Source organism: Oncorhynchus kisutch, linkage group LG9, assembly GCF_002021735.2.
Source record: "Oncorhynchus kisutch isolate 150728-3 linkage group LG9, Okis_V2, whole genome shotgun sequence".
In the NCBI taxonomy this organism is placed as follows: domain Eukaryota; kingdom Metazoa; phylum Chordata; class Actinopteri; order Salmoniformes; family Salmonidae; genus Oncorhynchus; species Oncorhynchus kisutch.
In genome coordinates, this window is record NC_034182.2 from 26,995,958 (window position 1) to 27,022,997 (window position 27,040).

A 27,040-nucleotide genomic window follows, 5' to 3' on the forward strand; every position below is an offset into this window, starting at 1 on the left:
TGATGTTAGTAAGTTTTCAATTTCATGAATTTCATTATTAAGTAGATAATAATAATTTTGTGCAAATAAAACGAGTTAGTCAGACCCATTGGGCTAAAGATGAACCAGCCCGCCCATCTGGCATTTGCACGAAATGCCAGACGGCCAGTCTGCCCCTGGGTCCTGCCAACTGTAAGAGTTCCTAAGTTTAGTGATCAACTTGGTGCAGTCAGAAGAGTGCCCCCTAATTGTTAACTACCACTAACTCCAGCCAATACTTACCCACTCTAGGGGGTCTCCCGACCAATACAATTATTAGATCCAATGCAATTCATCATCATTGAGAAAACAGATTCAGATTTGGAATATATGCTCTCATACTCTCTTTTTTTCAAAGGTTATTACTTTAAAATGGATGAAATATGTTTGACCAGCTGGTCTACTGAAATAAATGTTATACATTTTGAGAATTTACAATTGTATATTTTGAGAACCTCTATGATTGATAAACATCAGTCTACAATTAAAATATCTTACCCATTCTCTCTCTCAACCCAACTATTAAATTGTGGTGTATGCAGCTGTTTGGTTGTCACACTATGTCCCGCCCATTATCAGAAATTACATTCGTCTCCCTTATTTGAAAATTCAGTCCTTCCTTAATGGTATCTCAATGCAGACCTACACACAGAATGGCGCGTATATATGTATCAGCTCTGGTCCTCTACGGCTTCAGTTTCTCTATCTTCAGTTCAGATTTTAATAGATTTGGTCATTCAAATAGTTGTGACTGTGTCTAGGTGTGTATGTAGTATATGTGTGCAAAAATGATTTTGTGTGTGAACAATAGCTTTTTATTAAATCACACCAGATATACTGTACATTCCATGAGAATTACACGGAAAGTTATGTTTCTAAATCTGTTTTCTCTCCTTCAGGTTTGACCCCTGTCATGTTGGTCTCTCCGCCACTCTCAGTGGTGGTCCATCCTGGGGATAATGTCACCCTACAGTGCACTGATGTCCTTAAAGGACCAGGACACGTTGCCTGGTTCAAACAAGTCAACGTCTCAGAGCCTCTGTGCATCGCATCTATGTACAGCTCTCAGCCGTATGTCAAGCATCACAATGGTTTTCAGCCCAGCCATATGGAAATGTTCATCAGCAATAGAACAATCGACCTCAAAATCACAGAGGTGGATGTAGCTGATTCTGGTCTGTACTGCTGTGGAATGTACAATCAGTACTTCATCTTCACCAACATGACTGTCCTGGTGGTTCAAGGTAATCTTTTCAATTATTTCTCAGCTGTGACTACTGGATGCAATGAAATGTTGTGCTATAGGGATGCACATAAAAGAGTTGGAAACAAGTTAGCGTTCAATCAACTTTTATGTAGCTGGAATATTAAACTCTATTAAACTCTCCTATTCATCCAAAAGGTTACAAGGATTCTGACAAAGAGCCAGAGCAATGTCCTGAAGGTATGCTTAGTCTGTTATTGTATGGTGAAAATCATTTAAAACATCAATTTCAACCCATATCTTGGATCTGAGCTAGTAATTGTTAGATTAATGGGGTCTAGTTTATCTATTGGTCTGGTAGGACAGGATGATGATGGAACCATGTACCTCCTTACCCTGGTTGTGATCCTGGGTGTTGTGACTGCTGTTCTACTGATAATCATCCTCATCCTGGTCCTCAAGATCAGACGAGACACAAACAGACACAACACAGGTAGAAGCCGATTTCATGATAATATGCGACCTGTGAACTACACTTCAAATGTGAACGTTTTCCCATTATATACTGCACACTGACAATCAGAAGAGACAGTGTGCTCACTAGAATGGAATGATCCATTAATCCGTTCTCTCGTCTCTCTTTTATATCATATTCAGGACCTGATTCTCAAAGACAACCACAAAATGATCAGGTAAATACTGTATCGTTAAATACTCTATTTTCAATGACATTATTTTGTAAGCAATTCAGAAACAGAAAATTACAACTGTAGCCTATTTCATGATGTTTGCAAATCTACAGAACCAAGATCCAGATGCATTGAATTATGCCACCCTGAATTTCACCTCCAAGAAGAGGAAGATGGAGAGGAGAAGAGAGAAGGAGCTGGACCCCCATGTAGTGTATGCTGCTACAAGATGACAAAGTGGAGGAGGATGGAAGTTTGGTTGGCCATATCTTTGAATACATTGATTTGCCATATCTTTGAATACAAGTTTAAATCTTGCTACATTGAATATGTGTAGTTGTATTAAATGGATTGATGGATTTAAATGTAAATCAATCAATCTCTGCAGTGTACGTTTGTTAGTTGTCCCTCGGGGCTACTGTAGACCTCTCCAACTAAGTTAGGCCACACAGCTCCGTAGTACAGGAGGATAGAAGATGAGAAAATTGTTTGGCCGTATCTTTGAATACATTGATTTGCCATATCTTTGAATACAAGTTTAAATCTTGCTATATTGTATGTGTAGGTAAATTAAATGTTTTGAAACGTAAATCAGAAAATAACTCTGGAGTGTTTGTGAGTCGTACCTCAGGGCCACTGTAGCCTTCTCCAACGCAGTTAGGTCACACAGCTCAGTGGTACAGGGTGTGGTTAGAGAGGAGTTAGAAGTCAAAACACAACTGTTTAATAGTCACAGGGGAATAGTTGCCTCTTTTAGCCTCTCTTAACTTAGATCTCTGTTGTGTGTGTTAGTGAATTGGTATTTTTTTATAGGGTGACCCTGAGGTCCAAAGTACCCAGCAGTAGACAATTGCATTGTATTGATCACTTATAAAGACAAATGAAGAGTTAAACCAAAATTGCCTTTGTCATTGGTTTTCACCCTATATTATTTCCTGTCTTGGTTTTGCACTGATCACAGCCCCTTATTCTCAGAATATGATGGGGGGTCTTAGGTAGAGGAGGGGCCAGTGAGCAGCTCATGAGACCTGCTACGGTGAATATCCCTGGGCCTATCATCATAGACTCTTTCTCTCTCAGTATGTCTCACCAGATTTACAATCCAATTGCCAACACAACAGCATGGTTGGTTGGTGAAGCATTTAATTGTTGAATCCCTTTTTATAACGGGCAAAATATTTAAGTGTCTAAATGCGGGGGTGAAATCCAGTGGAAATGTTTTTGGGGGATTCAGTTCATTTGCATGGCAAAGAGGGACTTTGCAATTAATTGCAATTCATCTGATCACTCTTCATAACATTCTGGTGTATATGCAAATTGCCATCATACAAACTGAGGCAGCAGACTTTGTGAAAATTAATATTTGTGTCATTCTCAAACTTTTGGCCACGACTGTTTGCATGGCATGGCTGTATGCTCAATTCTATACCCCTGTCAGCAACGGATGTGGTTGAAATAATCAAATCCACAAATTTGAAGGCGTGTCCACATTCCTTTGTAAATACAGTGCGTTTGGAAAGTATTCAGACCCCTTGACTTTTTCCACATTTTGTTTTGTTAAAGACTTATTCTACAATGGATCTAAAAAAAAATTGTCAATCTACACACAATACCCTATACTGACAATGCAAAAACTGTTCAAAAAAATAATTATAGCAAATTTATTACAAATAAAAAACTTTGTCTTTGTGTAAGGCACATACTCTATTTCTTCAAGTCACCTCTCCATGGAAACGTTTTGTCCTCTTTCAGATGTGTCGATATCATGCCACTCACACCAACCTACATGCAGGGAACCAGTTTATAGGTACTTGCGGTCTGCAAGATGGGGCCGTATCCATGCTTTCGTCAGGTCTGCTGGCCTTGTACACACGGGACTCTGCAACCTGCTCTCTTTGTCTCATTGTTGTTTTCAGAAGGATGTCTACTTGGTGTAAGACTTTTTTTCTTACAATCTTTACTTGTTGTTAATGTTGCCACTGAGAGTTTGCAGCCATGAAGTTACTTGGATATGTGTCTATTATCTGATCTGAAATCATTTCCAAACCACAAGGAACTGCTAATGAACTCTATTTGAACCCCCTGGGTTAACCGTCTCATGTGTGATACAGCACCGTCTATTCTAGATCGTAGAGGCCAGGGGGGAGGGACCTGTTTGTAATGATGTCATGGGAGAATTTTCAGTACTTTCTCAATCAGACAGTTTTTGTGAAGCGCAAAGACTACTGCCGAGTCCTCTGTAAGACAACCAAAAGAGGAGGAACCTCCTTCTGATAGATTGCCTCCTATGAGAACAACATTAACCAGAGAGTGAAACAGAGTAAATAACATGTCATGTAGTGGTTGGCTGAAGCTTTCAATAAGACACGCACTCTCGGGTGTTACACTTCAGTTATTGGATGTTTCAGTGAATCATAGGCAATCAGACTAACATACAATTTACTTGTTTTATCTTGTCATCTGATGTACTGGAACTGTTAAATTACTTGGTCAAAAGAGTATTTGTTAACTTAAGGGGCCCTTGATTTATTTTAACCTGTGCCCTGGAGACAAGATAGCTTAAATCACGTGCACCTAAATAAGTGACTGTTAGAACACAAATGGTAAACAAATTGAAAATACAATTTTCACACAGGTCTGGCCAGAGTGAATGTGAGAAATACAATTGACAATTACTTGCAAGACCATTCAGGAGTCAGGGTACAATACAAGACCAATAGACGTCTGAATGAGACGTCAACAAAAATGACGCGTCCAGTTTGACCAATCAACAATAACCCCATTGTTGAAGTGTTGTACACATGGTTAGACATTCTCCACTGAAGATGACACCTTCAAAGATGTCTATGATATTGTCTATGATATTTCTCGCCCTTAAACAAATGGGTAAGTCACATTTTTATATTTCTCTGCTTGTGTGATGTGTACAATGAAAAAATACATTGGGTATAAATATTACAGTCGATGTCAGGCAATCCACATTGAATGATTGCATTTTTAAGTATGTGATGGCTAATATACAGTTGAAGTCGGAAGTTTACATACACTTAGGTTGGAGTCATTAAAACTCGTTTTTCAACCACTCCACAAATTTCTTGTTAACAAACTATAGTTTCAGCAAGTCGGTTGGGACATCTACTTTGTGCATGACACAAGTCATTTTTCCAACAATTGTTTACAGATAGATCATTTCACTTCTAATTCACCGTATCACAATTCCAGTGGGTCAGAAGTTTACATTCACTAAGCTGACTGTGCCTTTAAGCAGCTTGGAAAAATTCCAGAAAATGATGTCATGGCTCAAGAAGCTTCTGATACGCTAATTGACATAATTTGAGTCAATTGGAGGTGTTTCTGTGGATGTATTTCAAGGCCTACCTTCAAACCCAGTGCCTCTTAACTTGACATCATGGGAAAATCAAAAGAAATCAGCCAAGACCTCAGAAAAACAATTGTAGACCTCCACAAGCCTGGTTCATCATTGGGAGCAATTTCCAAACGCCTGAAGGTACCACATTCATCTGTACAAACAATAGTACGCAAGTATAAACACCATGGTATCACACAGCTGCGTCCCTGCAGATCCAGGTTTGATCCCAGGCTGTGGCACAATTGTCCGCGTTAGGGGAGGGTTTGGCTGACCGGGTTGTCCTTGTCCCATCGTGCACTAGCCACTCCTGTGGTGAGCTGGGCGCACTGCACGCTGACACGGTCGCCAGGTCTACTGTGCTGGCGGGGTCGTGTTTCGGGGGATGCACGGCTATTGACCTTCGCCTCTCCCGAGTCAGTACGGAGTTGCAGCAATGGGAAAATACTGTAACTACCAATTGGGGAGGAAAAATTGTACCAAAAAAATACAATAAAAATATTATTTAAAAAAATAAGATTTAATTACATTATATTTATTTTCCAAAAGCAAGACAGTTCTACAGCAGTCCATGTCTAAATCTGTCCAGCCAAGAGACTCAGTGACTCTGAACTGTACAATACAAACTGAGACCTGTGAAGGAGAACACAGTGTATATTGGTTTAGAACACAGTGTATATTAGCTCAGGCGAATCCCATCCAGGAATAATTTCCTCCCATGGAGACAGGAGTGATCAGTGTGAGAACAGCCCAGAGGCTGGGTCCCCTACACAGAGCTGTGTTTACAACCTCCCCAAGAGGATGCTCAGCCTCTCTGATGCTGGGACTTACTACTGTGCTGTGGACTCATGTGGGGAGATACTGTTTGGGAATGGGACCAAGCTGGATGTTGAGTGTGGTCACTCTGATGATCCACAGATGAGAATCCTGGTCCTTCTCTCTGTCATAAGAACTGGAGGTCTCCTCTGCTGTCTGACCATCTTCATCATAATCTACACCACCAGGAAATATATCAATTTAAGACAAATGTTGATGGACTTTTTGCAGTAAATGTTGGAAATATCATCACAAAGTATTGAAAAGTAGTATTTATTGAGTCGTTTCATATGGCATTTCTTTAAATGAATGGCCTGTGACCTTGTTGATTAAATTGTACTTTTGAAATCCATGTATATGTTGCTTCTTTTAGCATTAAGAAATATATATTTTGACAACTGATACTGAATAAAATCGACTTGTTCCTTCTCTTGTGTTCTGAACATAAAGTATGTCAGTATGAATGTGTGCAGAGGGCTTCTGCAGACCCAACCTACTGATAAATGCTAAACCCACCCATGGATGTACCCACACAGCGAGATGTTCACAGGTACCTGCACTCTGTGGTTTGCTGTGAGCACAAAACAAGGCCGTCTCTATGCTTTGGACAGGCCTGCTGGCCTTTTACACACTCTGTGCCTCTATGTGGTTTTCAGCAGGATGTCTATGTGGTGTCACTGTTTTCTCTCATTCTTTCATTGTTGTTCACAACCATGACAATTAGCAACACAGTCCACATATGTACTGTATGTCATGTAGCCTGTATCTTGTCGCTTGCAAGATCATAGGTTTAATTAATTCAAACTACAGTCATTTGTTTACAGAGTTTAAAGTAGAAATTGTATCAATGTAGAGCGAAGAGGCCTAACCACGAGTTACACCCCTACTAAATGCTCAACTAGAAGGTTACCCTTGAGTTAGTACATGAATGACAGGGATAAGACTGACTTTCATTCTGGAGGTGTTTCCTCCACATACCCTCACAGTAATGCTCCACCCCTGTTCACCTTACAAATCAGTATATGTTCTATGTATAACAGTCCTCCTATAGGTCATGCTTGTAACTGTTGCATGGGGTGGGGCTAAATCTATCTAAGGCACACAACTGAGTTTAATAACATGAGGATACAGGTTTATGTATGTGTAATGTATGCTTGAAAATGTATTGCATGCATACCAGATAACATCATTTTAACCCACTTTAATAAGAGACATTCAAATATTCTATTTTCACACAGTATTGGACATATTTGATTCAGTTGGTGCCCACATAGCAAACAATATAATGTTAAAAAATAAATAAAAAGTCATTATCATCTAGACACCACAAAGTGTGTATGCTTCACCTACCCTCAATAAAATATCCTATACAATAAGCATTGGTTCGCTTTGCATGGATTATATGAGAGATTTTCACTTACGAAGACCATGGTTGGCTGAATAAGGTGTTAACAAAAATGACATGTTCAGTTTGACCAATCACCAATAACCCCATAGTTGAAGTGTTGTCTGCATTGGTGGACTTTTTCCACTCAAGACACACGTTGTGAAGAGGACATACTGGCACTTCTTGTAGATATGAGGAAGTTATATTTTTTTCCATAGATATTTTTTAGTGAGGTGAAGTGACTGTGTGGTGATAGAAGCCCTAGTGGATGACAGTCTCATTGCATGCATCACAAATTAGTCTCTTGATGTTGACCACAGTAGCTGTAGTGACAAAGAATAAGGGATGCCAAACTAAATTTGTAGAAAATCTATAAGGATAAGAATATAATACAATCTTTGTCTGATTCAGTCCAGCCTGTGACTCTGTACAATGCGAAGAAGATTGTCCTTTCAGAATAAGGCGTCAACAAAAATTATGCGTCCAGTTCGACCAATCACCTGTAACTCCATTGTTGAAGCGTTGTCTACATAGGTGGACTTTTTCCACCAAAAACAGGTTGTAAGGAGGATGACAACTTCAAAGAGGATCACACTGTGTCTGGTAATTCCACTTCTTGTAGAGATGGTTAAGTCCAACTTTTATTTATCTCTGCTTATGAGATGTTCGCCCTTGATTTGGATGCTTGAGATATCATATGTAATACTTTACAGATACTTTGAATATTCTATGTTGTATTTTGGGTATGTAACATAAAATACACTACACTACCAAAAAAATAAAGGGAACACTTAAACAACACAATGTAACTCCAAGTCAATCACACTTCTGTGAAATCAAACTGTCCACTTAGGAAGCAACACTGATTGACAATACATTTCACATGCTGTTGTGCAAATGGTATAGACAACAGGTGGAAATTATAGGCAATTAACAAGACACCCCCAATAAAGGAGTGGTTCTGCAGGTGGTGACCACAGACCACTTCTCAGTTCCTATGCTTCCTGGCTGATGTTTTGGTCACTTTTGAATGCTGGCGGTGCTTTTTTATTTTACCTTTATTTAACTAGGCAAGTCAGTTAATAACAAATTATTATTTTCAATGACGGCCTAGGAACGGTGGGTTACCTGCCTGTTCAGGGGCAGAACGAGGATTTCAGCTCAGGGATTTGAACTTGCAACCTTCTGGTTACTAGTCCAACACTCTAACCACTAGGCTACCCTGCCACTTTCACTCTAGTGGTAGCATGAGACAGAGTCTACAACCCACACAAGTGGCTCAGGTAGTGCAGCTCATCCAGGATGGCACATCAATGCGAGCTGTGGCAAGAAGGTTTGCTGTGTCTGTCAGCGTAGTGTCCAGAGCATGGAGGCGCTACCAGGAGACAGGCCTGTACATCAGGAGACGTGGAGGAGGCCGTAGGAGGGCAACAACCCAGCAGCAGGACCGCTACCTCCGCCTTTGTGCAAGGAGGAGCAGGAGGAGTACTGCCAGAGCCCTGCAAAATGACCTCCAGCAGGCCACAAATGTGCATGTGTCTGCTCAAACGGTCAGAAACAGACTCCATGAGGGTGGTATGAGGGCCCGATGTCCACAGGTGGGTGGGGGTTGTGTTTACAGTCCAACACCGTGCAGGACGTTTGGCATTTGCCAGAGAACACCAAGATTGGCAAATTCGCCACTGGCACCCTGTGCTCTTCACAGACCTCATCAGGAGCATGCCCAGGCGTTGTAGGGAGGTCAGACACACTACTGAGCCTCATTTTGACTTGTTTTAAGGACATTACATCAAAGTTGGATCAGCCTGTCATGTGCTTTTCCACTTTAATTTTGAGTGTGACTCCAAATCCAGACCTCCATGAGTTGATACATTTGATTTCCATTGATACTTTTTGTGTGATTTTGTTGTCAGCACATTCAACTATGTAAATAAAAAAGTATTCAATAAGAATATTTCATTCATTCAGATCTAGGATGTGTTATTTTAGTGTTCCCTTAATTTTTTTGAGCAGTGTATATTGTTCATGTTCCTTAAATAGATGTGGTAGCTGGTACTGAATCCTCATCCATACTTCAGGACTGTGGTCTCGTATCAGCCAACGTTGGAAACACAGTGATTGTGCACTGCTTCTATAACGGCCACATAGCCATGCATTTCTCCTGGTACAAGCAACCCTTGGGAGTTAAGCTTAAACTCTTCTCAACTGTCTAAGTTTGACAGGAACGCAACATTTTAACATCAGCTTAAGGATAACCCTCGGTTTTCAGTGGAAAATGGCCCAAAAAAGAATCACCTAAGGATCTCAGACATGCAGCTCTCTGATTCAAGCACATACTACTGTGGAAGCACTTATGTCAACAAGGTGGAGTTTGTAGAAGGAGCCATTCTCATAGTAAAATATTTTTTTTTGTAAAACTGAATTTACAGATATATGGTGTAAATATGAGGTAATACCTTAATCAGATGAGATGTTTATTTAAACAATGTTGAGTTTGAACACTTTCTACAGTAATATTATAGAGATTCAATGCATTTATCGATCTTGTCAGGATCAGGGTCCAGAAACATGACTGTACTCCAGCAGCCTGTGTCTGAGTCAGTCCAGCCAGGAGACTCTGTGACTCTGAACTGTACAATAAACACTGAGACCTGTGTAGGAGAACAGTGTCTATTGGTTCAGACATGGCTCAGCAGAATCGCGTCCAGGAATCCTTTACTCCCATGGAGACAGGAATGATTAGTGTGAGAAGAGCCCTGATGCTGAGTCTCCTATACAGAGCTGTGTCTACAACCTCCCCAAGAGGAACCTCCGCTTCTCTGATGCTGGGACTCACTACTGTGCAGTGGCCTCATGTGGGGAGATAATGTTTGGGAATGGAACCAAGCTGAACATTCAAGGTAAATAAAAATTAAATAAAAAATCACTAACAGACACAACAGAGTTCTAAGATAAGAGAGGCTAAAAGAGGCAACTACTCTGCGGCCATTAAACAATTGTATTTTGTCTTCTAACTCCTCATTTGTAACCACACCCTGTACCACTGAGCTGTGTGGCCTAACTGAGTTGGAGAGAGCTACAGTGGGCCTGAGGTACAGCTCACAAACATACACTGCAGAGACTAATTGATTTACATTTCAATAAATTTAATATATCTACACAGATAGAAAATAGCATGATTTAAACTTGAATTCTAAGATTTGGCAAATCAATATTTTCAAAGATATGGACAACCAATTTTCCTCTTCCATCCTCCTCCACTTTGTCATCTTGTAGCAGCATACACTACATGGGTGTCCAGCTCCTTATCTTCCTCTTCTTGGAGGTGAAATTCAGAGCGGCATAATTCAATGTATCTGGATCTTGGTTCTGTAGATTTGCCAACATGTTATTTTCACGATTGCTGAATTGCTTATATTTCAGTTTTTAATCATGCACTATTTACCTGTCCAGTATTACCTGATCATTTTGTGGTTGTCTTTGAGAATCAGGTCCTGAAAATGATATAAAATGAGACGAGAGAATGGATCATTCTTTTTAAATGTGCACACTTACTCCTCATGGGAAAAACATCCACATTTGAAGTGTAGTTCACAGATCCCATATTATCATGAAGTGGGTTCCTACCTGCGTTGTGTCTGTTTGCGTCTCGTCTGATCTTGAGGACCAGGATGAGGATGACTATAGGTAGAACAGCAGTCACAATACCCAGGATCACAACCAGGGGAAGGAGGTACATGGTTCCATCATTATGCTCTCCTACAATACAGGTAGTTCCATTACACTACCACCCATCACAACCAGTGGGAAAAGGTTCATTGATCAATCATCCTTTCCTATAAAAAAAATGTCATTTAGAATCACAAGTATAAAAACTATACACCATAATCAAACAATTATTAGCTCAGATTAAAGATATGGGTTAAAATTGATGTTTTAAATGATTTTCACCATACAATAACAGACTAAGCATACCTTCAGGACATTGCTCTGGCTCTTTGTCTGAATCTTTGTAACCTTTTGGATGAATAGGAGAGTTTAATATTCTGACTACAATAAAAGTTGATTGAACATTGCCTTGTTTCCAACCCTTTTATGTGCACACTTGTAGCACAAATTTTCCTAGCATTCAGTTGTCACAGCTGAGAAATCGTTTAAAAGATTACCTTGAACCATCAGGACAGTCATGTTGGTGAAGACGAAATAATGATTGTACATTCCACAGAAGTACAGACCAGAATCAGCTACATCCACCTCTGTGATTTTGAGGAAGAATATTCTATTCCCAAATAACATTTCCACATGGCTGGGCTGAAAACCATTGTGATGCTGGGCATATGGGTGAGAGCTGTACATCGACGCGATGCACAGAGGCTCTGAGACGTTGACTTGTTTGAACCAAGCAACGTGCCCTGGGACTTTAAGGACATCAGTGCACTGTAGGGTGACATTATCCCCAGGGTGGACCACCACTGAGAGTGGCGGAGAGACTGAGATGACAGGGGTCAAACCTGAAAGAGAGAGAGAACAGATTTATAAACACACATTTCTGTGAAATTATTACAGAATATACATCTGGTGTGATTTAATAAAAAGCAATTGTTCACATGCAAAATATTTTGCACACTCACACATATACTACACACACACACACACACACAAACAGTCCCGACTATTTGAAAGACCAAATCTATTAAAATCTGAACTGAAGATAGTAACTTACAGAAGCTGTAGAGGACCAGAGCTGGTACATATATTCGTGATGTGGAAGTAATATGACTACAGGTTCATCGTCCTCACCTAAAGCCTATTCTTGTAGGAAGTTTCTATAGACCACCGAGTGCTAAAAGTCCATATTTGGACTATATGTGTGAAATGCTCAATAATGTATGTAATATCAGAGGTATATTTTCTAGGTGACCTAAATATTGACTGGTTGTCATCAAACTGTCCTCTCAAAATGAAGCTTCAAGTTGTAACCGATGCCTGCAATGTGGTTCAGGTTATCAGTCAACCAACCAGGGTATTTACTAATGTGGCAGATATCTGCTCTAAAGCAGAATCCACACCCATCAGATGTTGTTATCATAATATAATAGCTACAGTGGGGTGAACAAGTATTTGATACACTGCCGATTTTGCAGGTTACCCCACTTAACAAAGCATGTAGAGGTCTGTAATTTTTATCATAGCTTCACTTCAACTGTGAGAGACGGAATCTAAAACAAAATCCAGAAAATCACATTGTATGATTTTTAAGTAATTCATTTGAATTTTATTGCATGACATAAATATTTGATCACCTACCAACCAGTAAGAATTCCGCCTCTCACAGACCTGTTCGTTTTTCTTTAAGAAGCCCTCCTGTTCTCCACTCATTACCTGTATTAACTGCACCTGTTTTAACTCGTTACCTGTATAAAAGACACCTGTCCACACACTCAATCAAACAGACTCCAACCTCTCCACAATGGCCAAGACTAGAGAGCTGTGTAAGGACATCAGGGATAAAATTGTCGACCTGCACAAGACTATATGTTGAAATTCCAAGATTCCAAAGTGTGGTACTAAAAATGTGTATAAGCGATCATACAAGAGGTTTTGAAATGATTACTATGTCTAAGATATTAAAAATATTTGCTGGTGTGATGTGTGTAATGAGGAACAACCTGATTCCACACTTGAAGCACTTGTAAAATTGCAACTTCCGGTTACTGATAGGCATGCACTCATCAAGAAATGGACTTTTAGAACTGCCAAATCCTCATGGATAGATGATGAATTGAAAAACTCTATGGCTTAAAGGGACGAGGCAAAGGGAATAGCAAATAATTCTGACAACATAGCAGATTGGAAAACATAGCAGATTCCCACTGGGAATGTGATGAAAGAAAAAAAAAGCTGAAATAAATCATTCTCAAAACACATGCAAGTCAGCATGGCATTGTCCTCCATTGTCCTCCAGCATGGCATTGTCCTCCAGAAAGTAGTCTCTCTACTTAAACCCAACTATTTTTAGGGAAGTAATGCTTTTGAGGGCTGTAGAAATACTTTTGCAATTGTCCAAAGCTACATATTTCCAAACATCTGCAGAAGCAAATATGATATATATATACAGAACAGCAAAGCCCCCAATCTTTTATAGACAGAATCCTGACATGACAGACCAAGCAGGACTCTCTCAGCCAATCATGACTAGCCAGGAAGGATAATTTATTTCTCTCTGTATAGCTCAGAGCTCATAACTGAACATCTTTATTCATATTAACAGATCCAATACAAGTTTTTAAATAAGGTTCACATGTTCAAGAAGGCATTTCTGCAACAACAACAAATATATATATATTTATTTATACAGTGCATTCGGAAAGTATTTACACCCCTTGATTTTTTCCAGATTTTGTTACTTTGCAGTCTTATGCTAAAATGGATTAAATTTAACATTTTCCTCATACCCCATATTGACAAAGTGAAAATAGTTTTTTAGAAATGTTAGCAAATTTGTTACAAATAAAAAACTGAAACAAGTTATATACATAAGTATTCAGACCCTTTGCTATGAGACTCAAAATTGAGCTCAGGTGCATCCTGTTTCCATTGATCATCCTTGAGATGTTTCTCCAACTTGATTGGATTCCACCTGTGGTAAATTCAATTGATTGGACATGATTTGGAAAGGTACACACCTGTCTATATAAGGTCACACAGTTGACAGTGCATGTCAGAGTAAAAATCAACCCATGAGGTTTAGGCACAGATCTGGGGAAGATTACCAACACATTTCAGCAGTATTGATGGTCCCCAAGAACACAGTTGCCTCCATCATTCTTACATGGAACCACCAAGACTTTTCCTAGAGCTGGCCGCCCGTCCAAACTGAGCAATCGAGAAGGAGAAGGGCCTTGGTCAGGGAGGTGACCAAGAACCCGATTGTCACTCTGACAGCACTCCAAAGCACTCATCTGTGGAGATGGGAGAACCTTCCAGAAGGACAACTATTTCTGCAGCACTCCACCAATTAGGCTTTTATGCAAGAGTGGCCAGACGGAAGCCACCTTTCAGTAAAAGGCACATGACAGCCTAAAACACATGAGAACCAAGATTCTCTGGTCTGATGAAACCTATATTGAACTCTTTGGCCTGAATGCCAAGCATCACATCTGGAGGAAACCTGGCACCATCCCTACGGTGAAGCATGGTGGTGGCAGCATCACCACCATGTTTTTCAGCGGAAGGGATTGGTTAGTCAGGATCCAGGGAAAATCGTGCAAAGTACAGAGAGATCCTTGATGAAATCCTGCTGCAGAGCACTCAGGACCTCAGGACCTTGGCACACAGCCAAGACAACATAGGACAAGTTCGGGACAAGTCTCTGAATGTCCTTGAGTGGCCCAGCCAGAGCTCGGACTTGAACCCGATCTAACATCTCTGGAGTGACCTGAAAATAGCTGTGCAGCGACGCTCCCCTTCCAACTTGACAGAGCTTGAGTGGATCTGAAGAGAAGAATGGGAGAAACTCTCCAAATACAGGTGTGCCAAGCTTGTAGCGTCATTCCAAAGAAGACTCGAGGCTGTAATCACTGCCAAAGGTGCTTCAACAAAGTACTGAGTAAAGGGTCTGAATACTTATGTGAATGTGATATTTCAGTTTTGTATTTTTTTAAACATATGCTAACATTTCTAAAAACCTGTTTTTGCTTTGTCATTATGGGTTATTGTGTGTAGATTGGAGAGGGGGGAAAAGCAATTGAATCAATTTTAGAATAAGGCTGTAACTGTCATGTTCTGACCTTAGTTCCTTTGTTTTGTCTTGGTTTTAGTATGGTCAGGGCGTGAGTTGGGGTGGGCAGTCTATGTGCGTTTTCTATGATTTGGCATTTCTGTGTTTGGCCTGGTATGGTTCTCAATCAGAGGCAGGTGTCGTTAGTTGTCTCTGATTGAGAATCATACTTAGGTAGCCTTTTCCCAGCTGTGTGTCGTGGGTGATTATTTTCTGTTCTGTGTTTTATTTCACCATTCAGGACTGTTCGTTTGTCATTTTATTGTTGTTTTTATTTCAGTGTTCACTATTCTTATTAAAAAACAAGATGAACACTTACCACGCTGCACTTTGGTAGTCTCTTTCATACGACGACCGTTACAGTAACCTTACAAAATGGGAAAAAGTCTGAATACTTTCTGAATGCACTGTATTTCAAACAGCCCTACTTTGAATTAAGAACTGACAAACGCCTCAGTTCCAGTCACTGGTCACATTTAAATTCCACACTATGAGGTTGGAATAATACTGTGTAATTGTGAAAATTATATAATGCCGTTTTAGTGTAAGAGCTGTTTAAGATGTTTTAAATGTCAGCCAGTTTTGGTGGGATGGAGCTTTGTCCTGCCTGGTGACATCACCAGGCTGTGAGTTAGGTAATAGATCAATACAAGAAAGAGTTCCTGACCTCTCCACCAAATAACAGCTCGTTTTCAGTCCCCACTGAGACTACTCCCAGACAGTCCTAGCAATATTATTCTGAGAAATGTATTTTGTTATGAAGCAATTTTTGTTTATTTTCATTGTAAACAATCAAAGTAAGGTACGTAATTAATTGTTATCCATCAATTATTGTATATTGAGATAAAAATTGCTGCATTGGACCCTGAGATGACAGAGATTTTCATGAAGACAAATAGTTATTAATATGATACTTTTTTCCCCTGAAAAGTGAGAGAAAATGTACATTGTATTCTTGAATGATTTATGGTATGGGAAATGCTTTTAGCTTGTTTTTTTATTCTTCAAACACTCTATACTCTACACCTTAAATTGAGCAGCTGGGGTCTGGTGTTTTCGCCCAGATTAACAGATGAAGAGTGGTGTGAAAAGAGCTCATGGTTTTGATGCACTGAGATGAGAGGTGCGGTGAGAACAGAATGCCAGTCTTCCTGTAGTGCAGGGTGCTCGTCTTCAGCAGAGAAAGATGCATGTTAAGCCCCTTATTTATGACCCCCCCCCCCCCCCCGCCTCAAATCACCTACGCATTTACACTTACATACTTAAATATTTAGCCAATTTTTAAAAAAAGAGACTCAACTACTAGATGCTTCACCAACTACATACACTACCTGAGGGCCATCTCATCTCTCCGTGTTAGTCTGTGAGAGGCCCAGGGATGTTCACCTCAGCAGGTCTCACACAACACTGAGTTGCTCCTCCTCACTGGCCCCTCTACCTCTGACCCGTATTCTCCTTAAAAGGCGACTAGTTGCTTCTCAGAATAGGGGGCTGTGATCAGTGCAAAGTAAAAACAGGAAATACTAAAAGGACGAATAATATCATGAGAATGACCATTTTGATTGACAATGACAATACAATACAATTGTCACCTGCTGGGTACTTTGCCCTTTAAAGCCACCTTATTATAAATAACTAAATCACTAATATACACAACATAGATCTAAGTTAAGGGAGGCCAGAAGAAGCATCTACTCCTCTGCAGCCATTAAATGGTTGCATTTTGACTTCTAACGCTTCCTCTCTAACTACACCCTTACTAGTGGAGTCTTTTGTTTAGACATGTAGTTAGCTAGCTAGCTAAACAATGAACCATTATGCCAACTCATAACGTTACTACCCTGCATGAATCTACAGGTAGCTAAAACTAACCAACTAGTTAGGTTCAATGTTAGCTAGCTAACATTAGGCTATAACTAGCAATGCAAATGGCTCTGAGATGTAAATAATATTACTACAGAGATCATACACATAGCGTTAGTTAGCGAGCCAGCAAGCTAACTAACTTTAGCGAGCTAGCTAACAGTACGCTTTAACTTGAAATGAAAATGACTTTCTGACAATAAGAAACGTATAATATCTGACAAAATAGCTAGCTGGACTCTCTTACCCATATACATGGATGAATGCTTCTCCCTCTCTGTCATGGATGCCATGGTTGCCCTTAGTTTGAAGATGTAATCCAGAGACAGGTGCTTTATACAACAGCCTTCAGTGTAAGTTGACTGAGAACACTTTCTCATTTACAGCAATGACCTGGGGAATAGTTACAGGGAGAGGAATGAGCCAATTGGAAGCTGGGGATGATTCATTGGCCATTATGGTATGAGGGGCCAGATTGGGAATTTAACCAAGACACCAGGGTTAACACCCCTACTCTTACAATAAGTGCCATGGGATCTTTAGTGACCACAGTTAGTCAGGACACCCGTTTAACATCTCATCCAAAAGACTGCACCCTACATAGGGAAAATGTCCCCAATCACTGCCCTGTGGAATTTGAATATTTTATTTTAGACCAGAAGAAAGAGTGCTCCCTACAGGCCCTCCAACACCACTTCTGTCTGCATCTTGTCTCCCATCCAAAGACCGACTAGAGCCAACTCTACTTAACTTCAGAGGAAACAGCAGTGGGATGCAGGGTAGTATGCTTCTGGCCCTAAATCAAACCGTATTTGCAGGATAATTTCTTGGTTCTCTTTGAGAATGTATTTGAGCCTACTGCATCATCAGTCCTGCTTCGAACAGTGACCTGTGAAGTTATATGAAATTCCTGAATAAACCCTATATGTCACGTTCTTTCAAAATCGAACCCAGAAGCAGACCAGGACAAGGAGAGTAGGAAGAAGGTGAGTATTTATTTACAAGTGAATGAGAATGGGTAGATATATCCAGGTGGCGTAGCGGGCAGCGGTGGTGAGTTGATGGGAGTAAATAGGTGGATCCAATGGGGTAGCGGAATCCTCGGACGACCAGGCGGGAATGGGGTAAATGATCCAGGTGAGTAACTGAAGACAGAACAAACGGAGGTAAGATTAAGGCAAGCAATACGTAAAAAAACAACTAAACAAATTCTATCCAACTTGAGGCTGATTCTCTGGCACAACATACTGTTCATGGCTAACGATCCGGCAGGGAATGGATGTCAGGTCCGGGCTTATGAAGAGGAGAGATGATGATCAGGACCAGGTGTGCAGATAGCTGATGGGATACAGGTGCGGGTAATCAGAACTCCCAACTGGCTACATTGCCCGGCAACCAGACAGGGTGTGTTCCAGGACGCCGGAAAAAACACTCCAGGACAGAACACAGGCAAAAAAACAGACTCAGGAAACGGGATTCGTGACACTATAGGTGTACCTTGACTCAAATGTGTGAAACAGTCCTCTATAGATGTCAGCTAATGCCAATTTTTTGCTGTTTGTACTTCATTGTCTAAGTGCATCAATCACAGTGAGACAGTGATGACCTGATATTATTAGTTATTGGCTCTGGTCATGAGCTAAAATGGTTAGGGCTATACAGCTATGGTTAAGGTTCTGGTTAACGTTAGGGAGAATAGGATTGGGCTCTGAGGTAGAGGAGGCACCATTGAGCAACACATCACTTCCTGTGGAATGAGTGACAGGAAGGAGCAGCTCGGTGATGAGTGATACCTGCTGAGTTGAACATCACTGTGCCTCTCATAGACTAACACCGGGGATGACATTCTCTCTCTCTCTCTCTCTCTCTCTCTCTCTCTCTCTCTCTCTCTCTCTCTCTCTCTCTCTCTCTCTCTCTCTCTCTCTCTCTCTCTCTCTCTCTCTCTCTCTCTCTCTCTCTCTCTTCTCTCTCTCTCTCTCTCTCTCTCTCTCTCTCTCTCTCTCTCTCTCTCTCTCTCTCTCTCTCTCTCTCTCTCTCTCTCTCTCTCTCTCTCTCTCTCTCTCTCTCTCTCTCTCTCTCTCTCTCTCTCTCTCTCTCTCTCTCTCTCTCTCTCTCTCTCTCTCTCTCTCTCTCTCTCTCTCTCTCTCTCTCTCTCTCTCTCTCTCTCTCTCTCTCTCTCTCTCTCTCGATTTACAGTCCACCTGCCAACACATCAGTGAGGTTGGTTAAGCATTTGAGTGTACATGTGTGATTTTAGGGGGATTGGAGATAAGGGGATGTGAGACAGAGACACTGACCAACTGTCATTTTCCATTGCGGTAGACTTAACATGCATCATTCTCTCGCTCTCTCTGCTAAAGACAAGAATACCTGCACCACAGGAAGACTGGCCTTCAGTTCTCAATTCTCACCACACCTCTCAGTGCATCAAAACCACACATGTTCTTTTCACACCTCCCTTCATCTGGATGATAAACACTAGAGCAGACCCCTGCTGCACAATTAGATGTTCAAAGAATACATAAAAAAATACCAACAAGATAAAAGTATTTCCCGTACTATAAAGCATTCAAAAAGACCAAAGTACAGATACCTTGTAACTTAACAACAACAAAAAGTATCATTTATTTATCGATTTGCCAACTCTTTCCCTTCATGAAAAACAACTTCAGTCAGTATCAATGTTCACAGTGATATTTATTCATGCTTATACACAGTGCTTAAGTTGTAAATCGGGACATGCCGGGGCTCTGAAGTACAGGAACGGATAAAAGTAAAGCATCTTTGTAGTAAAGCAGTGCATGCATATCATCACATTTGCGCAGTGGCATAGAGCAAGTAGAGGTGCTAACAGAAGTTGTAAACATGGGAAGAATTTTGCCTGTTGGAAGTTGATCAAATATTTTGTCAGTTCAGCTAAACTTAGGGTATGACAAAATGGGGAGGGGGGGGGGATTTTTTTTCTACACCATTTATAAACTCTAAATAGCTATTGGGAGAACAGCAAAAACAAATGACCCCAGGAATAAAATGTCAAACACTGTATTATATACTCAATCTTATCATAAATTGACTTAAACCTTGTGGAACAGCACATACAGTGCAATGTGAAATAGATGCATAATGCACGCTATCAAGTCACAACAAGGCCGACATCCATAGTTTGGAGAAGATATATTTTCACCATAAAATTGCACTTTTATAATAAAGGATTTCATGCATCTAGAATCACATTTGTCAATCACTCCTACAAAGCAGACAGTTCTGAACAATGCGAGCCTGAGCGCCTAATCAGAAACGTTTCTTTTCCATTCAATGCACAGGAAAAATGTGGGCTTATATAAACATATTTCATGCAATTCTACTACATTTTGTGTGACTGGAGACATAAGCTACATCTTTTTGTAATACAAAACAAATTAGTTACTCTGCTGACACTGACAACTACTTTTCGCTCAATTGGTAGAGACAGATTACTCTTTTTAATGTGTTCTCTTTTCTCATTCTCTTTCTGAAATATGTATTTCTTTTACGATTGTATTTTGAAATAATGCTAGATAGGCCTAGGCCTATATAACAGCTTATCACTGACTACCACGACTCAACAATAAGCAATTAGTTAGGCTGTTTGTCTTGCCACGTGCACTGCTCAAATGACAGGCTTAAAACAATCCACAGACCATTTTCTAAATAAGATGATACTCTGTGGCCAAATCATGCTCTCTGATGTTGTATTTTGAATGATTTTATTTATTTCCGTGTAGGCACGAGTAATTATATAGATAATTAGCTAAATGTGACATCAAAATCAAAGCAATCAGCGAACTTCCTAAAAGGCTGACCAGCCTGTCTGGCACTGTCTCTGTTTTCTTAAAGTGAGAGAAAGGTGCACAGGCTGGCAGATTCTCCCCTAGCGATGCTCCGATGCTCCGGATGGTCCTAAAGCCAGCCAGGCAAAATGCTAAACATCTGTTGTATTTGAATCAGGATTAGAATGATTTTAGTCTACTTTTTTGTAGCCTACTTTTACATGTTTAACTGTGATACCCTGCCATACCCAACAGACGGCCGTGTACGTTGGGATTTGGTGAAGCAAGTAACTACATATACTCTACTGACATTGGCCTTAGCTTGATCTATTTCCTGGTGGTGTAGATGATGATGAAGATGGTCAGACAGCAGAGGAGAACCCCAGTTCTTATGATGGAGAGAAGGACCAGGATTCTCATCTGTGGATCAGCAACTGAAATAGCAAGAATTCTCTGGCTAGGTTACTATACGATGCTGTTGCACTTTATTTCTATTTTGTGGTACTTTTATGATATATCATATTAAGTAATTTACAAAAGATTGTCACTTAAAAAAAACATACCTTCTTCACAGTGCTCTGTTTGGTCCTTTTCAGAATCTTTGTGATCTTTTGGACGATTAGGAGAGACAAATATTCCCGCTGTTATTCCCACCGTAGTACGATAGATAGTATTATATTTCCAACATTTTCTCAATAATATCTCTGATAGCTCAAATACATGTTAGTGCAGTTGGAGTCATAGCAGACAAGTTGGTGAAAAGATTACCTTGGACCTTCAGAACAGTCGCATTGGTGAAGATGATGTGTTTATCAAACATTCCACAGAAGTAAACACCAGAATCAGCTACATCCACCTCTGTGATTTTGAGGAAGATTTTTCTATGGCTGATGAACATTTCCATATGGCTGGGCTGAAAACCATTGTGATGTTGGACAGTTGGCTCAGAGCTGTACATAGACGCGATGCACAGAGGCTCTGAGCCATTGTCTTGCTTGAACCAGCCAACATGTCCTGGAGCACCAGTGACACCCGTGCAGTGAAAAGTAACATTATCTCCAGGTTGGGCTACCACTGAGGGAGGAGGAGAGGCAGACACAACAGGGGTCAGACCTGAAAGAAAGAAGACAAAGGTTTAGAAACAATCCCAAACTTAGAACTTTCTGTTCACTCATGCACTACTATACCTAAACCTAGTCTCAACTATGAATCACAAAATCATAATGACTTAGATAACTCACACAAGCCGTAAATGACAAGAGCTAATACATTTATGTGTACCATTCTGTGTTTAGATCTACACTGTCAGACCATGAAGGAAGGACTACATCTTGAGATTAATGTAATTTGTGATTAGGGGCGGGACATGGTGTGAGAGCCATAGCTGCATACAATGACCAGAGATAATTATTGTCATACCACTCCACTGATTTTCCACTTGAACATTTGGTTTGAGAGAGAGAGAATGATAAGATATTAGTTATAGACTTTAGTTTATCATCATAGAGGTTCCTAGAATTGAACATTTTAAGTTGGTAAAATCACATTTAAATAAAGGGTCTGGATTACAGTAAATATAAAAATCTGTTTTCACAGTGAACAGTTGGGTCTAATCATTCTATTGGGCATTCCCCCTGGGGTGGATTACAATTGGCTGGAGTTGATTGTTGTTAACCAATAGGTGTCTCTCCTCTGACTGCACCAAGTAGATCACTGAACTGAAGAACCCATGCGGTTGGCAGGATAATTGTTTTTAGTCACACTATAGTATACCTTAAAAGGTATTCTAAGCTTTTCTGCATTATATTTGATCATAGAAGATAAACACAGCACTGTCAGCCCAACAGGACGCTCAGGTCTGTCTATCTGGCCTCTTGGATTCCTGGTTGAAATTCTACTTGAGAATGTAACAGAGAATGCTTGTTATGATCAAGATCATGATGATAACAACCAAAACAAATGTTATGTAGTTCAGCAATCAGGTTTGATTCTATTTAATATAATATATATGTTTCAAATGAAGGAATTGGTAAGGTTGCTGACCAAAACAAATGTTATATTTAACCTCACTATGGTAGGGGGCACTATTTTCACCTCCGGACGATAAGCGTGCCCAAAGTAAATAGCCTGTTACTCAGGCCCAGATGCTAGGATATGCATATAATTGGTAGATTTGGATAGAAAACACTCTAAAGTTTCTAAAACTGTTCAAATTATGTCTGTACGTATAACAGAACTGATATGGCAGGCGAAATCCAGAGGACAAACCATCCACCCCCAAAACAATGTCAGCCTACCTCTATTTTCAATGGCTATGACTTTAATTATAAGGTCAAGTTCTCCCAGATCGCAGTTCCTATGGCTTCCACAGATGTCAACAGTCTTTAGAAAGAGTTTCAGGCTGGTTTTTGGAAAAATGAGCCAGAAATGGTAGTTTATCTAGGTGGCTCCCATTTTGGCTGTAGTGTTTCCTAGCACATGGAGGAAAGAGCGTTCTTTCTTATTTATCTCCGGTAATGAACATACTATTCTCCATCTTAAATTTTGTCGTTTATTTGCATATTATGATACCTAAGGTTTGATTATAAAGGTTGTTTGACTTGTTTGGAAAAGTTAATTAGTAACGTTTGGGATTAATTTTGTATGCATTTTGATGGAGGGAAACTGAGTGGATTATTGACTGAAGCGCGCCAGCTAAATTGAGTATTTATGGTTATAAAGAAAGACATTATCGAACAAAGGGACCATTTGTGATGTAACAGGGACCTTTTGAAGAAGATCAAAGGTAAGGCATTTTTATATCGCTATTTCTGACTTTCGTGTCACACCTGCCTGGTTGAAATATGATTTTCATGTGTTTGTATGCGGGGTGCTGTCCTCAGATAATTGCATGGTTTGCTTTCGCCGTAAAGCCTTTTTGAAATCAATCACAGTGGCTGGATTAACAAGAAGTTAAGCTTTATTTTGAAGTATAACACATATTTTCAAGAATGTTAAATATTTGAATTGAGTATCGAATTTCGCGCTTTGCAATTTCACTGGATGTCGGCCAGGTGGGACGCTACTGTCCCATGTACCCTAGAGAGGTTAATAATACCTTTACCTATATTTGGTGCCCCGTGTGAAGAGACAATTATATTATAATTAAAAAAAAACATTTTATACAGCGTGTTATTTACAGATCAGGTTGCTAAAATATAATAATGTAACTAATAATAAAATAATTTCTATGGGGGAGATTATGTGCCAAAGTTTACCTGACCGACAGGTGCGGTTGGTAATTTATCAATTCAGATTAAAAACAGGAAGGATAAAAATGACATGAAGTACAGTATACAAGCCATCTTATTAACGCAGTACATTTTCCTCTTACATGGACACATCGAACATTACTGTGAAAAATAACAGTAAGTCAATTAGTAGCTATTAATATGCATGTCAGATGCAAATTACAAGTCTTTCTATACCTCTGGGTCCTTTGTTCCTTTCCTTGCATATTCCCCATGACAGTAGAATGATCACAATCACAACCAGCGCCAGAGCGGTAAGAGTCAGGGGAAAAGCATATTCTGATACCAAAGGATTTGATGATTTCAATCTGCTCATTTTCAATAAATGTTTTATTGGAAGATTATCAGGTAATAGTACACTTTATCTTACAATACAGGTTACACATATGCATGCCATACAACTCTATAAATGGTCAATTGGTCAAGTAAGTGAAATAAATTACCTTCAATGTCCAGCTTGGTCTTGTTCCAAAACAGTATTTTCCTGCATGGCCACAGGACAGTATTAAGTCCAGGCATCAAAGAGGCTGAGGTTCCTCTTGGGGAGGTTGTAGACACAGCTCTGTGTAGGAGACCCAGCATCAGGCATCTTCTCACGCTGATCACTCTTGTATCCATGGGTGTAAATGATTCCTGGATGGGATTCTCCTGAGCCATGTCAGAACCAATAGACACTGTTGTCCTGCACATGTCTCAGTGTGTATTGTAGTTCAGAGTCATAGAGTCTCTTGGCTGGACTGACTTAGACTTAAGGTGCTGAATGAGATGCTGGGTCCTGGAATCTGCACCTTTTGCAATAAAGTCAAGGCTCCATATGAATTTCATAATTTCCACATATATTAAATAATAATGATATTCCACATATGATTAAACTTCTGTGTTACTTACCATCATACTGCAAGAACACACTCCCAAATATCACCGTTTCATGATCCTGTGTAGCAAAGTAACACATCCCAATATCTTACTGCCTTGCATCTGAAATGGTCAGAACAAAACATACAGATATGGATATAACAACTGTTCCCTGTAGGAGAGAATGAAGTATATCATTCTATGGGGAGTCAAGGACCAATAATAGAGTGCATTTGGAAAGTGTTCAGACCCCTTCCCTTTTCCACATTTTGTTACATTACAGCTGTATTGTAAAATAGATTTTTTTAAATCCTCATAAATCTATACACAATAACCCATAATGACAAAGTGAAAACAGGTTTTTAGCAAATGTATTACAAATAAAAAAATAGAAATACCTAATTTACAAAAGTATTCAGACCTTTTGCTATGAGACTCAAAATTGAGCTCAGGTTTCCGTTTATCATCCTTGAGATGTTTCTACAACTTGATTGGAGTCCACCTGTGGTAAATTCAATTGATTGGACATGTTTTAGAAAGGAAGACTGGAAATAGAAGAAGTCTGGAAGACTCTTCATAGAGCTAGCCGCCCGGCCAAACTGAGCAATCAGGGGAGAAGGGCCTTGGTCAGGGAGGTGACCAATAACCCGATGGTCTCTCTGACAGGGCTCCAGAGTTCCTCTGTGGAGATGGAGAACCTTCCAAACGGACAACCTTCTCTGCAGAACTCCACCAATCAGGCCTTTATGGTAGAGTGGCCAGACAGAAGCCACTCCTCAGTTAAATGCACATGAAAGCCCACTTGGACTTTGCCGAAAGGCTCTAAAGGACTCTCAGATCCCGAGAAAAGATTCTCTGGTCTGATGAAACGAAGATCGAACGCGTCGGCCTGAATGCCAAGGTTCACGTCTGGGGGAAACCTGACACCATCTCTACAGTGAAGCATGGTGGTGGCAGCATCATGCTGTGGTGATGTTTTTCAGCGGCAGGGACTAGGAAACTAGTCAGGATCGAGGGAAAGATGAACGGAGTAAAGTACAGAGTTCCTTGACAAAAACCTGCTCCAGAGAGCTCAGGATCTCAGACTGGGGTGAAGGTTCACCTTCCAACAGGACAATGACCCTAAGCACACAGCCAAGACAATGCAGGAGTGGCTTCGGTACAAGTCTCTGAATGTCTTTGAGTGGCCCAGCCAGAGCCCGGACTTGAACCCTAGACTTGAATCTCTAGAGAGACCTGTAAATAGCTGTGCACAACGCTCCCCATCCAACCTGACAGAGCTTGAGAGGATCTGCAGAGAAGAATGGGAGAAACTTGCCAAATACAGGTCTGCCAAGCTTGCAGTGTAATACCCAAGCTGTAATCGCTACCAACGGTGCATCAACAAAGTACTGAGTAAAGGATCTGAAAACGAATGTAAATATAATTTTAAAAAATACATAAATTGCAACAATTTCTAAAAACGTGTTTCGTTATGGGGTATAATGTGTAGATTGATGAGGAGAAAAACAAATGTAATCCATTTCAGAATACAGCTGTAAAGTAACAATTGTGGAAAAGGTCAAGCGGTCTGCATTCTTTCCGAATGTACTGTCTTCACCTGAAGAAAACAAAAACCACGCCCCTTGAGCCTACGAACGCAGAGCCCGCCCACAGAAGCCCAGCCTTCCTGGCTATAACACCAGGGCTCACTTTAATTTCTTCAATTCAGTACCACTCTTGGACAAGGTCAAACACCCTGATGGCGCGGGGTCAAAATATGTTATATCTCATTCTCTCCTTCAGAGATCAGCTACTTATATTCATAACTTTACTTTTCTTTTCAGTCGGTCACTCGGTAAAACATACTATGGGGACACACAATCCCGCCCCAAGCCGGCTCAGAGGCACACAGCAGCCCAAGCACACAGAGGTCCCACAGATGCCAAAAGTGGTTTTAATACTTACCCAAGAAGCCTGAAC

The 27,040-nt window shown here is 40.3% G+C and overlaps 1 protein-coding gene and 1 pseudogene across 1 annotated transcript; one reads left to right on the forward strand and one right to left on the reverse strand.

Moving 5' to 3' along the window:
• Positions 1-8,051: 8,051 nt before the first annotated feature.
• Positions 8,052-10,459, forward strand: LOC109879298 (uncharacterized; annotated as a pseudogene).
• A 9,343-nt stretch (positions 10,460-19,802) lies between these two features.
• Positions 19,803-25,229, reverse strand: LOC109888182 (uncharacterized). Its single transcript, XM_031832260.1, has 5 exons — positions 25,112-25,229; positions 24,667-25,011; positions 21,702-22,046; positions 21,497-21,541; positions 19,803-21,367 (listed from the first exon to the last, which is right to left on the reverse strand). The coding sequence occupies exons 2-5, from the start codon at positions 24,911-24,913 to the stop codon at positions 21,261-21,263; spliced, it is 744 nt and encodes a 247-aa protein (XP_031688120.1). The 5' UTR covers positions 24,914-25,011; positions 25,112-25,229; the 3' UTR covers positions 19,803-21,260.
• Between the last annotated feature and the right edge of the window lie 1,811 nt (positions 25,230-27,040).

What these genes read in the sequence shown, in the direction of transcription:
- LOC109888182 (XM_031832260.1), bottom strand. Translation starts at nt 24,913, where the DNA reads ATGTGCAGGACAACAGTGTCTATTGGTTCTGACATGGCTCAGGAGAAT. An exon ending in GACCAAGCTGGACATTGAAG is followed by an intron (nt 22,047 to 24,666) that starts GTAATTTATTTC and finishes TCTTTCTTTCAG; the next exon opens with GTCTGACCCCTGTTGTGTCT. An exon ending in GACTGTTCTGAAGGTCCAAG is followed by an intron (nt 21,542 to 21,701) that starts GTAATCTTTTCA and finishes ATCGTCCAAAAG; the next exon opens with ATCACAAAGATTCTGAAAAG.